The sequence below is a fragment of the Papio anubis genome, chromosome 14 (assembly GCF_008728515.1).
Source record: "Papio anubis isolate 15944 chromosome 14, Panubis1.0, whole genome shotgun sequence".
Taxonomy (NCBI): domain Eukaryota; kingdom Metazoa; phylum Chordata; class Mammalia; order Primates; family Cercopithecidae; genus Papio; species Papio anubis.
Window position 1 is genome coordinate 39,416,661 of NC_044989.1, and position 12,221 is coordinate 39,428,881.

The 12,221-nt window shown below is 36.0% G+C and overlaps 1 protein-coding gene across 6 annotated transcripts in view; it reads right to left on the minus strand.

The window, feature by feature from the left end:
- Positions 1–12,221, minus strand: part of MAP4K3 (mitogen-activated protein kinase kinase kinase kinase 3) — a 188,189-nt gene that overhangs the window by 10,743 nt on the left and 165,225 nt on the right. For all 6 annotated transcript variants that reach the window (XR_004178229.1, XM_031655091.1, XM_031655093.1 and 3 more), the window contains 3 exons: positions 7,002–7,060; positions 5,017–5,120; positions 679–850 (listed from right to left, as the gene is read on the minus strand). Coding sequence is in view for 5 of the 6 variants with exons in the window: in XM_031655091.1 (XP_031510951.1) it covers positions 679–850; positions 5,017–5,120; positions 7,002–7,060 (335 nt within the window). In the remaining variant the exon portion in view is untranslated. The remainder of the gene's footprint in view (positions 1–678; positions 851–5,016; positions 5,121–7,001; positions 7,061–12,221) is intronic.

The following is a 12,221-nucleotide window of genomic DNA, read 5'->3' on the forward strand; positions in this document are numbered from 1 at the left end:
TAGTAAGAGGTGTGTTCATGCACAATTGTTTATTAATATATACCAAATATACATACATACCAATAATAGATACAGGTCTTTGAGGATCAGATCCTTCATGTTCATTTCTAAATAAAAAAACTGGTGTATGTGCTCTCAGTCTCATGTTTCGGCAATGTTTGCTTGATTTAGTTGGTTAGTTAGAGACAGGATCTCATTCTGTCACCCAGGGTGGAATACAGAGGCATGAACATAGCTCACTGCACCCTCGACTTCCTGGGCTCAAGTGATCCTCCCATCTTGGCCTCCCTGGTAGGTGGGACTACAGGCATCCACCACCATGCCCAGCTAACTTACATGTAAGTTTTATAGAGACAGGGTCTTGCTACATTGCCCAGGCTGTTCTTGAACTCCTGGACTCAAGCGATCCTCTCACCTTGGCCTCCCAAAGTACTGGGATTACTGGCATGACCCACCATGCCCTGCCTGCCAATGTTTTAAATTTGTCATATGAATTAGTTATTTTAAAGAGAGTAATCTTTCCTTCTTCCAGTTTAGTAATAGTTATTGAAGACTGGCAGTGTATGCAGTTTTTACTTAATAAGAGAGTAAACTTACTATTTATAAAACCAGTATATGTATTACTCTTATAAAACCAGTATATGTATTACCCTTAATAATGCCATAAAAATTACAAACCTGATTCTGTAAACCATGAAGAGGTAGAATTTGGATTGACCGTCTCAAATCGAACCACTTGGTTGAAGTCTCTACCTCTACTGACACCAACACAAACTAAAGGGTACTCCTGCTCAGGAACTACCAGCATTTCAAACATTCTAAGTGGACATGGTATAGGAAAATCTATGTGCTAGAGAAAGAAGCAAAAATACATTAAACAAAGGAAAATAAAAACCAAATAATTCTGTAAGAATACTATAAAACAGCTTTCTACAATAAAGACTGCATCTTGTCACAGAAATTCAGGTAATGTAGAAAAATCTAAATTGTGGAGTATCTTTACAAAGATTTTAGGTTTACCACCACAAAATATTTTAAAGTTATAATTACATGATTTTAGAACATTAAGGCTGGAAGGGAATTTCTAAGTCACATGTCCAACTCTCTCTTTTCAAAGTTCGAAACTAGGGCCCAGGAACTGGGTGACTGGCCCATGTCCCCCAGCCTTTGTGGCAGTCTCCTGTCTCCCAATTTGATGCTTCTTCAGTTATACTCCTCTGCCTTCTTAATCAACTGAACAAACATGGATGAGAGAAGTGAAATGCTAATTAGCAAGAGACACTCCTCTTGTAAGATGTGAACAGAAAAAGTCATAAATGTAAAAAAGTGAGCTTCATATCTCGTGATTTTATCAAATAAACTCACAGTTACAATACAACCCATCTTAATTTTTTGTAAGTTTAAAATTTCTTTTATATTGCTACAAAGAATAAATTCACATTTTGAAGGACTAAAAAAAAATAGATGGAAAACACTAACCTCATTAGTAATCAAGAAATAAAACCACAATAAGTAGACACTATACATATCCACCAGAATGGCTAAAATTAAAAGAATGAATTAATAAGCATCTGAGAGGAGTAAGCAAACGCTCACACAACACTGGTGGTGGGAGATAGAGTGGCATAGCCACACTGGTTAACTGCATTATTTATTAGTGCTAGATATAGGCATTCCTTAGGACCTTGCAATAATACTCCTAGGTATACATTCTAAAGAACATGAGCACATACATACAAGAGACAAATGCAAAACAGATAAAATTATGGCATATTCACAAAATAATTATATATAGAGAACTGAAAAATGAATAAACTATAGCTATGTCCAGCAACTATACAAATATAATGCTGCACAAAAAAAGCCAGACACAAATGAACATACACTTTATAATTCCACTTAAATACTGTTGAAAAATTAAATAAAACTAGTTCTAATGTTTAGGGACATGTGCTTAGATAGCAAAAAGAGAAAAAAAGTAAGAACTTTCTAGGTTCCTTTGTAAAAAAGAGGCAGGGAGCTGACTAAAAGAGAGGATGACAAGGGGAATTCTAAAATTTTTCTTCACAAAAAATTAAAAAAAAATACCACTCTCATGCATATTTTATTTAGTTCATTCTTATATATTTTATATTTTTGTTGCTTTTATAAACTGGCTGTGTTTTCACTGTATTTTCCAAATGGTTATTGCTGGCATTTAACAAAGCTACTGGATTTGATTTGTTTTCTTTTTTAATCTGGCAACTTACAAATTCTAAAGAAAAGAAAAAGGTGCAATGGGGGATATCGTAACAGGTAGTTTTAAAGTGTTGGAAGATATAAAATGGTACTTGTGGCTGGAACGTGAAGCTCTGTGTTCACCTGCTGTTCCCACATGTCTTCCTTCCCTATGGCTGCTAAAGTCCCTCCATTCCACAGGCACAGACACTTCATCAGTATTCTCCAAACCTCTTCTCTAGAAGCTTTCCCATTGCCTTGGGGCACATGCTTTTGATAAAATCTGTCATTTTTAACAAGGTACAGCAACTTAAATAATTCTCTTTGAAATAAAGAGCAACGAAGCAGGAAAAAAACCAATGCTTCTGATTAAAGATGCATTTTTAAGCTTTTACAGTTTAAACACAGAAACAATGTTTTTTAAAAAAAACCAACAGATTTTGACTACTTCTACGTTGCTTCGAATAATAACTAAGCAATTTGTCTAAGTCATTACAGAAGGCATGTCTAATAGTTTTAAATCCAGTTGCTATTGTCCTTGAGGGCAGCAACTGTATCTTGTATATTTTTGTCTCTCTAGTAAGTAACACGGTGCCTTGCCTACAATAGGTACATTATGTTTGCTGGGGAGATCTTTAATTTTTAACTTTTATTTATGATGAAAATGCAGTCTAGGCCGGGCACGGTGGCTCACACCTGTAATCCCAGCACTTTGGGAGGATGAGGCGGGTGGATCACCTGAGGTCAGGAGTTTGAGACCAGCCTGGTCAAGACAGTGAAACCCCGTCTCTACTAAAAATACAAAAATTAGCTGGGCGCCTGTAGTCCCAGCTACTCGGGAGGTTGAGGCAGAGAACTGCTTGATCCTGGGAGGCGGAGGTTGCAGTGAGCTTAGTTCACGCCACTGTACTTCAGCCTGGGCAACAGAGCCAGACTCCATCTCAAAAAAAAAAAAAAATGCAGTCTAATGATGCAAAAACTGTCAGAAATGTCACTAGGAGGAAACAAGAATATAGAAAGCATGACGATGTTTTTGAATACATCTGATGAAGGGTTACAGTACAGAAACACCATAAATACTGATTAAAATAATGTTAAATATGGAGAGAAATATATACATATACAAGTCTTGATGCAGAGGGACACAGAAAGGAAGGAAGGAAGACAGACAGACAGAAAGTAAGAAAAAGCAAGCAAGCTAGGTTAAGGTTAAGGAAAGCAGGCAAACATTATAGCTCAGAGAGTTTAAGGAAAGGGAGAAGAGTGATTAAAATCTTGATGGAGACCTGCAAGTAGAATTGTACTACAGGTTCACTATCTCAGAATGCTGGTAACAGGCCTCATTAGAGCCAGGCCAAGCACCCTGGTGCCATCTACCAGGAAAAGAGAAGCCATGGACGGGTAATTTTTAAGCTTCCTATATCTTCAAAGTATGTATTCCCTCCTGCATGCTCTTGACACAGACAATTCCTCTAATAGAGAAAAGCATCTTTCATTATACATTAGGATAAATGGTTTAACATATTAGATAACATATAAAATTCATTCATATCAGGTTAATCGGTCTATCAGTATACAAGAATAACTGATATGATGAAACATTTCATTTTGATAGAGGTTAGGAATGAAAATAATAGGAAGGACATATTTAAAATAGACTAAAGACAGAAAGGAAAAAGGAAAGGAAGGGGTTGCCAAAAAATCAAACTGTGTAGACTTTACCATTCCATCTTGGACAAAGCATTCTTTTGTCAAATAAACAAGAACAAAGAGGAGCTGAGAACAAAACAATTTTTGCCATAAATGGGCTGTATTCAGTAGTTCTGCTTTAGACAACTTATAAGGCTATTTTCCCCTGAGGTTTCAGTTTAAGTAATTTTTGTTTCAGTGTATTTACCTGTGAAATTAATACTTCAATAGGTTTCAAATTCTTGAAACTATATTTTCATCTGTTTAGCCCTAGTTAATCTTGAGGTTAAAACTGATATGAAAACGAAAACTAGACTTTTTAGTCACTTACAGGATTTTAAACAACAGGGATTCAATACTTTAAATATCTTAATACTATAAAATTTAGGAAGAACCCCACTCCAGCTATATTCCGACTCTAAATTTCTACTGAGATCAAATGCACATGAAAAAAGACCACTTAGTCCATATATAATAGCATGGAAAACAACTTTAAAAATTCATTTGGTATTTCCTTGATGTAACTGAGCTTGTACTTCACATATTTTAAAGGTTTTTTCCTTAAATGTAAGTTATAGATGAGTAATAGTAAATATTTTTAAAATTATTCATTCATTAAATGATTTTAGAAAAACTTAAGCGCAAAAAAAAAAAAAAAAAAAAAAATCTGTGGAAAGGCCTGGGCAAATTAATGGGTATGTATATAACTAAAAACAACTCATTTCCCTGTCATTATGATTATCCCTAGTTCTCCTAGGCCAAACTGCAACCCGTATGTTGTTTTCAGCTGTGATGGAGGTCAACCAGAGAGTATATTCAAAACATTTCACTGATCTTTTGGTACTTCCCGTTTCTGCCATCAGGCTCTGCACGTGAGACACTATTTCCAGCTCCCCACCGCCATACCCTTGAACTATTTCTCTCGTCTCTTATGAAACTTTTACTAGGCCAATTAAGTTCCTTACAATTGGGCAGATCTTCACAACCCTGCCACATTATCTAAAATCATTAAATTAACCTGAAAATTAACTGAAAAAATGTTTCTTTAAAGAACAGTAAGGTTGACAAGCTTTTATACTAAGAACAAGATAGTTTGACTTTTATGCTTACCTTAATTAACATAAATTTCTGCATTGGTTCAACCCATTCTAAAAGAACAATGCTAGTCTGAAGTGCTCCACATAGGTATTTATGGCCCGTATAAGGATTTCTTACTGTCAAAGCAAAAATATAAATGAGTCCTCTTATAATACAAAGTCCTTATGACAATAATTGCATGCACAAAAAAACAAAAAACAAAACTAAACATAAAATCAAAAGCTGGTTACCAGTTCAATTTCTTAATTAGAGGGCTGGGTGAAAAAAATACTGTTTCAGGTAACAGCAGGAAACGCCCTCTTAACTTGCAGGATTTTTATATGTAGGCAGAAATGAAACCGCTGGTTATAATGAGGCTGTGGGGTAGGAGGAAGGACTTTTGGTCTTATGATGGCAGGAAAACTACCTGAGGTGGCAACATGCTGATCAAAGGGTCAAGGTAAATTTGGGAAGAAGTTGTCAAACTCGTAAGATACAACACATTCAGGTGGTTCACAAGGTGCTTTTGCTGGTAATGTTCAGAAGCAATAATGTTTTGTTTCTGAAAATAAAACACTTGTCCATCTTCTCCCTTTTGATTAAATTCTTATGGTCACTAGAAAACATCACAGATATTAACCAAACCTTAAAATACTGATTTACAAATAATAAAATTGAATTACCTCAGATTTTGAAATACTTTTCTGGTTATAAACCAGAAGAAGTAACATAAATACATGTGAAGTAAATATATTTGGAATAAAGATAAAAAAACTGAACTGTGAAAAGGGGAACAGCAGTAAAATTCACAAACTTCACATAGATTTGAAATATTTAAATGGCAGAGGAGGTGAATAGCAAAAGTGTCCCGCCAAAGAAAACAGAAAAGTCTATATAGGAAATTATTTCCTATAATTAACTTTTCCTAAAAATCTGCCCCTTTGTCCCCAGGTAAAGTCAGTTTGCTGGAAGTTCTAACAGAGACTCAACCATCATGTCTAAACCCAACCTTGTCATCCTCTTTTGCTCAAAACCAGCTGTTCTTGCTTCCTGTTAACAACACTTTGCCGTTCTGCCAGTCTTTTGGGTTTGAGGCCTCAGTCATCTCTGACATCTTTTCCCTTCACACCCAGACACTCCTTCCTTGCTATTTGCACTGCTACTGCTCTAGCACAAGACCTCCTTCCTTACTTATTGCATCGTAATAAGTACATGTTCACACAAGACCAATGGCTCACACTTATCTGCTATTCTCCTTTCTATAATCTGTATTCAGCTAAGCTGAATAGTCAGCATTTATTATGTAAGCTTTATGATTTTTTTTTTTGCCTCCACATGTTATGTCATTTCTTCTGTTTGAAATGGCCTCTCCATCTATTCAGTTCAAATCTGAATCTGCCTTATTTTGAGGCCTAGCCCAAATGCCACCTTCTTCAGTGAGCCTAGGTTTAGAGTCCCTTCCACACTATACTTTGTGGTATAATGACTCATGTGTTTATCGTCCCTTTAATAATAATAGTAACTTAAGGGAAAGCAATAATTTTTTGCTCTGGCTACATGCAAATAGAACAACTGTTATGGGGGGAATTTAGGTGAGGGGAAGGTGACCATAAAAACACATGCTGAAGGAATAAACGCCATCTCACCAGCCATTGCTAAGCAGAATGGTGAATGGTATGTAACAGGACCCTTGGAAAACAGGGTGTGATAAAATGTGGTTTAAAAAAAAAAAAAAAAAGTCATACTACTTTCTCCATTTACCTAGGCAATAAATTATTTGCTAAACAAATAACTTACTGGCAAAAAAATTATTTGCAAGGTACTATATATTTGGCTTAGTCTACACAGGATGAAATGGCCAAGGAATTTGTTCTACTTAAGGGATAAAAATAAAGTATTACTGGCAGAATGCCCTGGGGTAGTACTGTTTTATGCCAGATTTTACAATGAGTCTCATGGGGTTTTCTTAGCTGCCCTGTAAAGCAAGACAGCTATATGCTATTGGACAGTTTACTTACCAACACAACACTTCTGGCACCATTTGGTTTCAGGGATTTTTGCTGATACAGAAAATTTCCTAAATGTAAATAAAAGTGAGTACATACATGTAGGCAAACTTAGTATATGAAAAAGCTACTGTTACAGATCAGTGGAGAAAGGATGAGTTCAAAACTGGTGCTGACATACTAGGTCATCTGTTAAAATTAGAATAAAAAGGCCCGGTGCTGTGGCACGTGCCGGTAATCCCAGCGCTTTGGGAGGCCGAGGTGGGCAGATCACGAGGTCAGGAGTTTGAGACCAGCCTGGCCAACATAATAAAACCCCATCTCTACTAAAAATACAAAAAAATTAGCCAGGCATGGTGGTGCATGCCTGTAATTCCAGCTACTCAGGAGGCTGAGGCAGGAGATTTGCTTGAACCCAGAAGGCGGAGGTTGTGGTGAGCTGAGACCACACCACTGCACTCCAGCCTGGGCAACAAGAGCAAAACTCCGTCTCAGAAAAAGAAAAAAAAAAAAGAATAAATTGGATCCCTTTCTCATGGCCCCCAACCAGTTTCAAATGGATTAAGGGTTTAAATTTGAAAACAAACTACAGAAGTCTATAGAAATGTATGACTTTGGGATTTAAGAAAATACAAAAAGAACAAATCATACAGGAAAATGCTGTTACATTTTATTTGACTTTTTTTCCCCCCACTGATTCATCCCTAGCATCTCAAACTACAGGTGGCAGTCAATTATTGAATCAGTAACTTTGGTTTACCAAAAGGTAACACTGAGAAAGTGAAAACATTAGCCAAAAACTGGGGAAAGATATTTTTAAGTACATGTAATACATTTACATGTACTGTAAAAAGTTGTTGTTAATGATTTGTGAAGAACTTCTTTTATTTAGAAATCTTTGTTTATTCAGCAAAAGTGGGATACAGATGTTCTGCAAAGGTGCTATAGGGGTTTTGCAAACATCTGACTCGAATTTAACAGGTAAAAATCAATTCTGAATTTTTTTTAAAACTACAATTTAAAAACTACACATACACTCAAATGTCTTTTAAAATGTAATATATTAAAGACTGTTGGTGCATCAAATTGTAAAAACCTCAAATTAAACCCATTTTTGTACACTTTTTTTAAAATTAAATTTTATTTTATTTTTTGGACAAGGTCTTGCTCTGTCGCCCAGGCTGGAGTGTAAGAGCATGATCTTGGCTCACTGTAACCTCCGCCTCCCAGGTTCAAGCAATTCTCCTGTCTCAGAACTCCGAATAGCTGGGACTACAGGTGCCTGCCATCACGCTTGACTAATTTTTGTATTTTTAGTAGAGACGGCGTTGCGCCACGTTGCCCAGGCTGGTCTCGGACTCCTGAGCTCAGGTGATCCGCCCGGCTTAGCCTCCCAAAGTGCTGGGATTACAGGTGTGAGCCACGGTGCCCAGCTAAAGATTGTTTTTTTTTTTTTTGAGACAAAGTCTCGCTCTGCCGCCCACACTGGAATGCAGTGGCTTGACCTCAGCTCACTGCAACCTCCGCCTCCCAGGTTCAAGTGATTCTCCTGCTTCAGCTTCTCAAATAGCTGTGATTACAGGCATCAGCCACCACACCCAGCTAATTTTTGTATTTTTAGTAGAGACGTGGTTTCGACCTATTGGCCAGGCTGGTCTCGAACTCCTGACCTCAAGTGATCCGCCTGCCTTAGCCTCCCAAAGTGCTGGGATTACAGGTGTGAGCAACTGTGTCTGACTTCTACAAATATTTAAATTCTTTTTTTAAAAAATAATTTTTATAAGAAAGAGAGAGATTTCACCACGTTGCCCAGGCTTGTCTCAAATTCCTGAGGCTCAGGTAATCTGCCAAAAGTGCAGCCTCCTTAAGTGCTGGGATTACAGGCATGAGCCACTTAAATGAGTAAATCTGCCAAAGATTAGACAGATGCCAGTGCTCTGCACAAGTCTTTTTTTTTTTAGAGTTGTATAATTTTATATAAAATTGTACAACACATGTGTTCAGTGCAATCCAAACAAGCTCAGAACAATTTTCCTGATGTTCTTGTAACTATACAATTGGCAACTGAGTGATAATCAAGCATAAATACAATATTAATAAATATTGTAATACTGTAATTTTAACTTTAATACATTTTATATATTGACCTATTTATGAAAAGTTATAATTTTAGCTTCATTTACTAAGTCCTTACTATGTGCCATGCATTTTAGACATCTGTGTCATTCAGTCTGTTCAATAAAGAGGTAGGTTACAGCACAGATATCTGAAGCTTAGATTTTTGCTCAGGTCTTTTTTTTTTTTTTTGAGACAGGGTCTCACTCTGTCGCCCAGGCTGGAGTGCAGTGGCGCAATCTTGGGTCAGTGCAACCTCTGCCTCTTGGCTTCAGGCAATTCTCCTGCCTCAGCCTCCCAGGTAGCTGGAACTACAGGCTGTATCAATTTAAATGAACATTATTTGTAGTTTGCAAGGTAAGCTGTTAAAAACTGTTAACTATTTCTAAGTACTTGTCCTTGTGAATCAAAACGTTTTTCACACTGTGACAGCTAAACAATGATACAGAATTTATTCAGATGTTGAAGTACTGAACGACTACAACGGCAATCTAGAATATTCTGGTTACAATCTTCTGATAAAAACACCTCATCGTACCCTTGACTAACTTTATATTAGGAAAAGTTTTACATTATAATTTATAATTATAAAAATGCCCCTTTCATATACATTGGAGTTTAATGCAGCTTAAAATAAAACAAAACAAAAACTTCCCATACTCAACAAATCTGCTTCGAACCAAAGTGCTTTTTAGAATTAAAAAAAAACTGAACCAAGCTCCTGATAGATTTCAGCTGGCAAAAAGTTTAATGTTCCTGTCCACACTTGTGAACTTGTCTTCTGGCTCCCAAAGCTAACTTACGGGTTAAAACACTGAACTGGTCAAAACCCAGGAGAATTAACTGCCAAGTTCTGAAAGACCATAGGGATGACTACTACACAAACAGAAATCAACTATTAAGTATGGCTGTGAATTAAGGATTTCAAAAACTTTCCAAAATAGAGTTGTGGGCAGTACATGGAAAGGCAATACAACTTATTTTACCAGCACCCAAGTAACTGGAATTCTAAATCAACTAACAGTCCGAATGCATTAACATAGGATACTTTAGGGTACACTACAAGAATAGCTCAATTTATCATGCCCAATAATGATGACAACAGGTCTATCTTTTGAGAGCTTACTAGGTGCTGTGGTAGGTACTTTACATACACAATGTATCATTTTCAAAACAACTCTGCCAGATGAGTATACAGGTTCCATTTACAGCTGAATACATGTGGAGAGGTTGTATAATTTATCCAAGGTCCCATACCTAGTAAGTAAATGATCCAGGATTTAAATTCAACTGTACTTGAATTCCAAAGCTTATGCTTCACTAAAAATGGATTACAATATGGTGCAATGAGTACCTATCTTCAGAATGAGAACCATGAGGCTCTTTAACGTCAGATTAAGAACAAGATGCTCAGTAGAGGTTTAAGTTGTGCTCACTGTATGGCAGAAGAAATGGTATGAATACACATATATAAAATATTATCATGTTAAAAGGGTTTTTAGGTTTTCTGCCAATAAGTGAGAGAATTAAAAGATTTTACAGTAATTACTAGATAATGAAACTGAAGAAAGTGGGAAGGATATATTTGTGGCTGTTACTACTAAAAAAACTAAAGATTGACTATAATAAAATCCCTGAAATAATAACTTGGAGGTGAAATATCCTTACAGCTGAACACATGGGGAAAGGTTGTATAATTTATCCAAGGTCCCATATCTAGTAAGTAAATGATCCAGGATTTAAATTCAACTTTACTTGAATTCCAAAGCTTATGCTTTACTAAAAATGAATTATAAAATGGTACAATGAGTACCTATATTCAGTGTAGGTAAAATCATACCATATGGAAACTCCTTAAAGGAAGAGATTATATCTTATTCATTTTTGTCTCATCTATACAGGGAACATTTCATACACATTTGGTGTATTCAGTAAAATCTGGAAGAAATGAACACAGCTAAAAGCAAATAAGCTAAAAAGGTCTCTAATAAAATATATCCAAATGTGAATGCATCTAAGTCTATGTGTCATATAGTCCTTGAGGGCACTTTATGTGTATATTATAGTAAAATATAATAAATCAAGTTCAACCCTGAGTAATCATGAAATGATCCTAATGTAATTCGTATACTCTATTTAAGAAAAGAGAACATCCTATATATTTTTATATAATTTTCATCAAAAAGGTTAATTTTTTAAAAAAAACACATAGGAGCAAATCTTCGCCACACTGTAAACTCAGCAATTGAGAACAGCAGATTCTCAAGGTACTTGAAAATTAAGGTTTTATGTTAGTTGCTTTACAATAAATATTATAAAAAAGAATAGCCATATTATAAATTTTTCATAAAATACAATTCATACTAGAGTTAGAAAATCTTTCAGTCAATAAAGAGGTCCAATATTATATTAAACAATGAAAGAACAGAGCATAACAACAAATTACTGAAAGTAGAAAGGCGAAACCCCTCAACTTCAAACTAATGATTTTCTAATGCAAAACACTGAGACATGGTCTTGCTTTGTTACCCAGGCTGGAGTGTAGTGGCATGATCACAGCTCACTGCAGCCTCAACCTCCAGGGCTCCAGTGATCCTCCCACTTCAGCCTCCTGAGTAGCTGGAACCACAGGGTCGAGCCACCATGCCTAGCTAATTTTTAAAAAAATAATTTTTGTAGAGATGAGGTCTCGCTACATTGCTCAGGCTGGTCTCGAACTCCTAGCCTCAAGCCATCTTCCTGCCTCAGCCTCTCAAAGTATTGGGATTACAGGCGTGAGCCACCATGGCAGGTTGCAAAAACATTTTTCAATAAATCATTTTGATTTTCTAGGTGTAGAAACTTTGAGAAAAATTTTATAAAGTTAACACGTATGTCAAAAGCAAAGGCACTAAATGCAATGTAAAATTATGGCAAAGTGCAAGAAAAAACTAGTTTTAAACTTGCCAAAAAAGAATAAAAAATTCAGAGAGAAAACATCTGATACAATTTGAAAGTATAAAGTAGAAAAATTTTAGAACAAGAGTGTGATCAATAAGCACTTGTTAAATTATATTACTTATTATTTTTTCATCATGATTTCTATTAACCCAAACTGAGTGCTCTTTCACTTTCTGT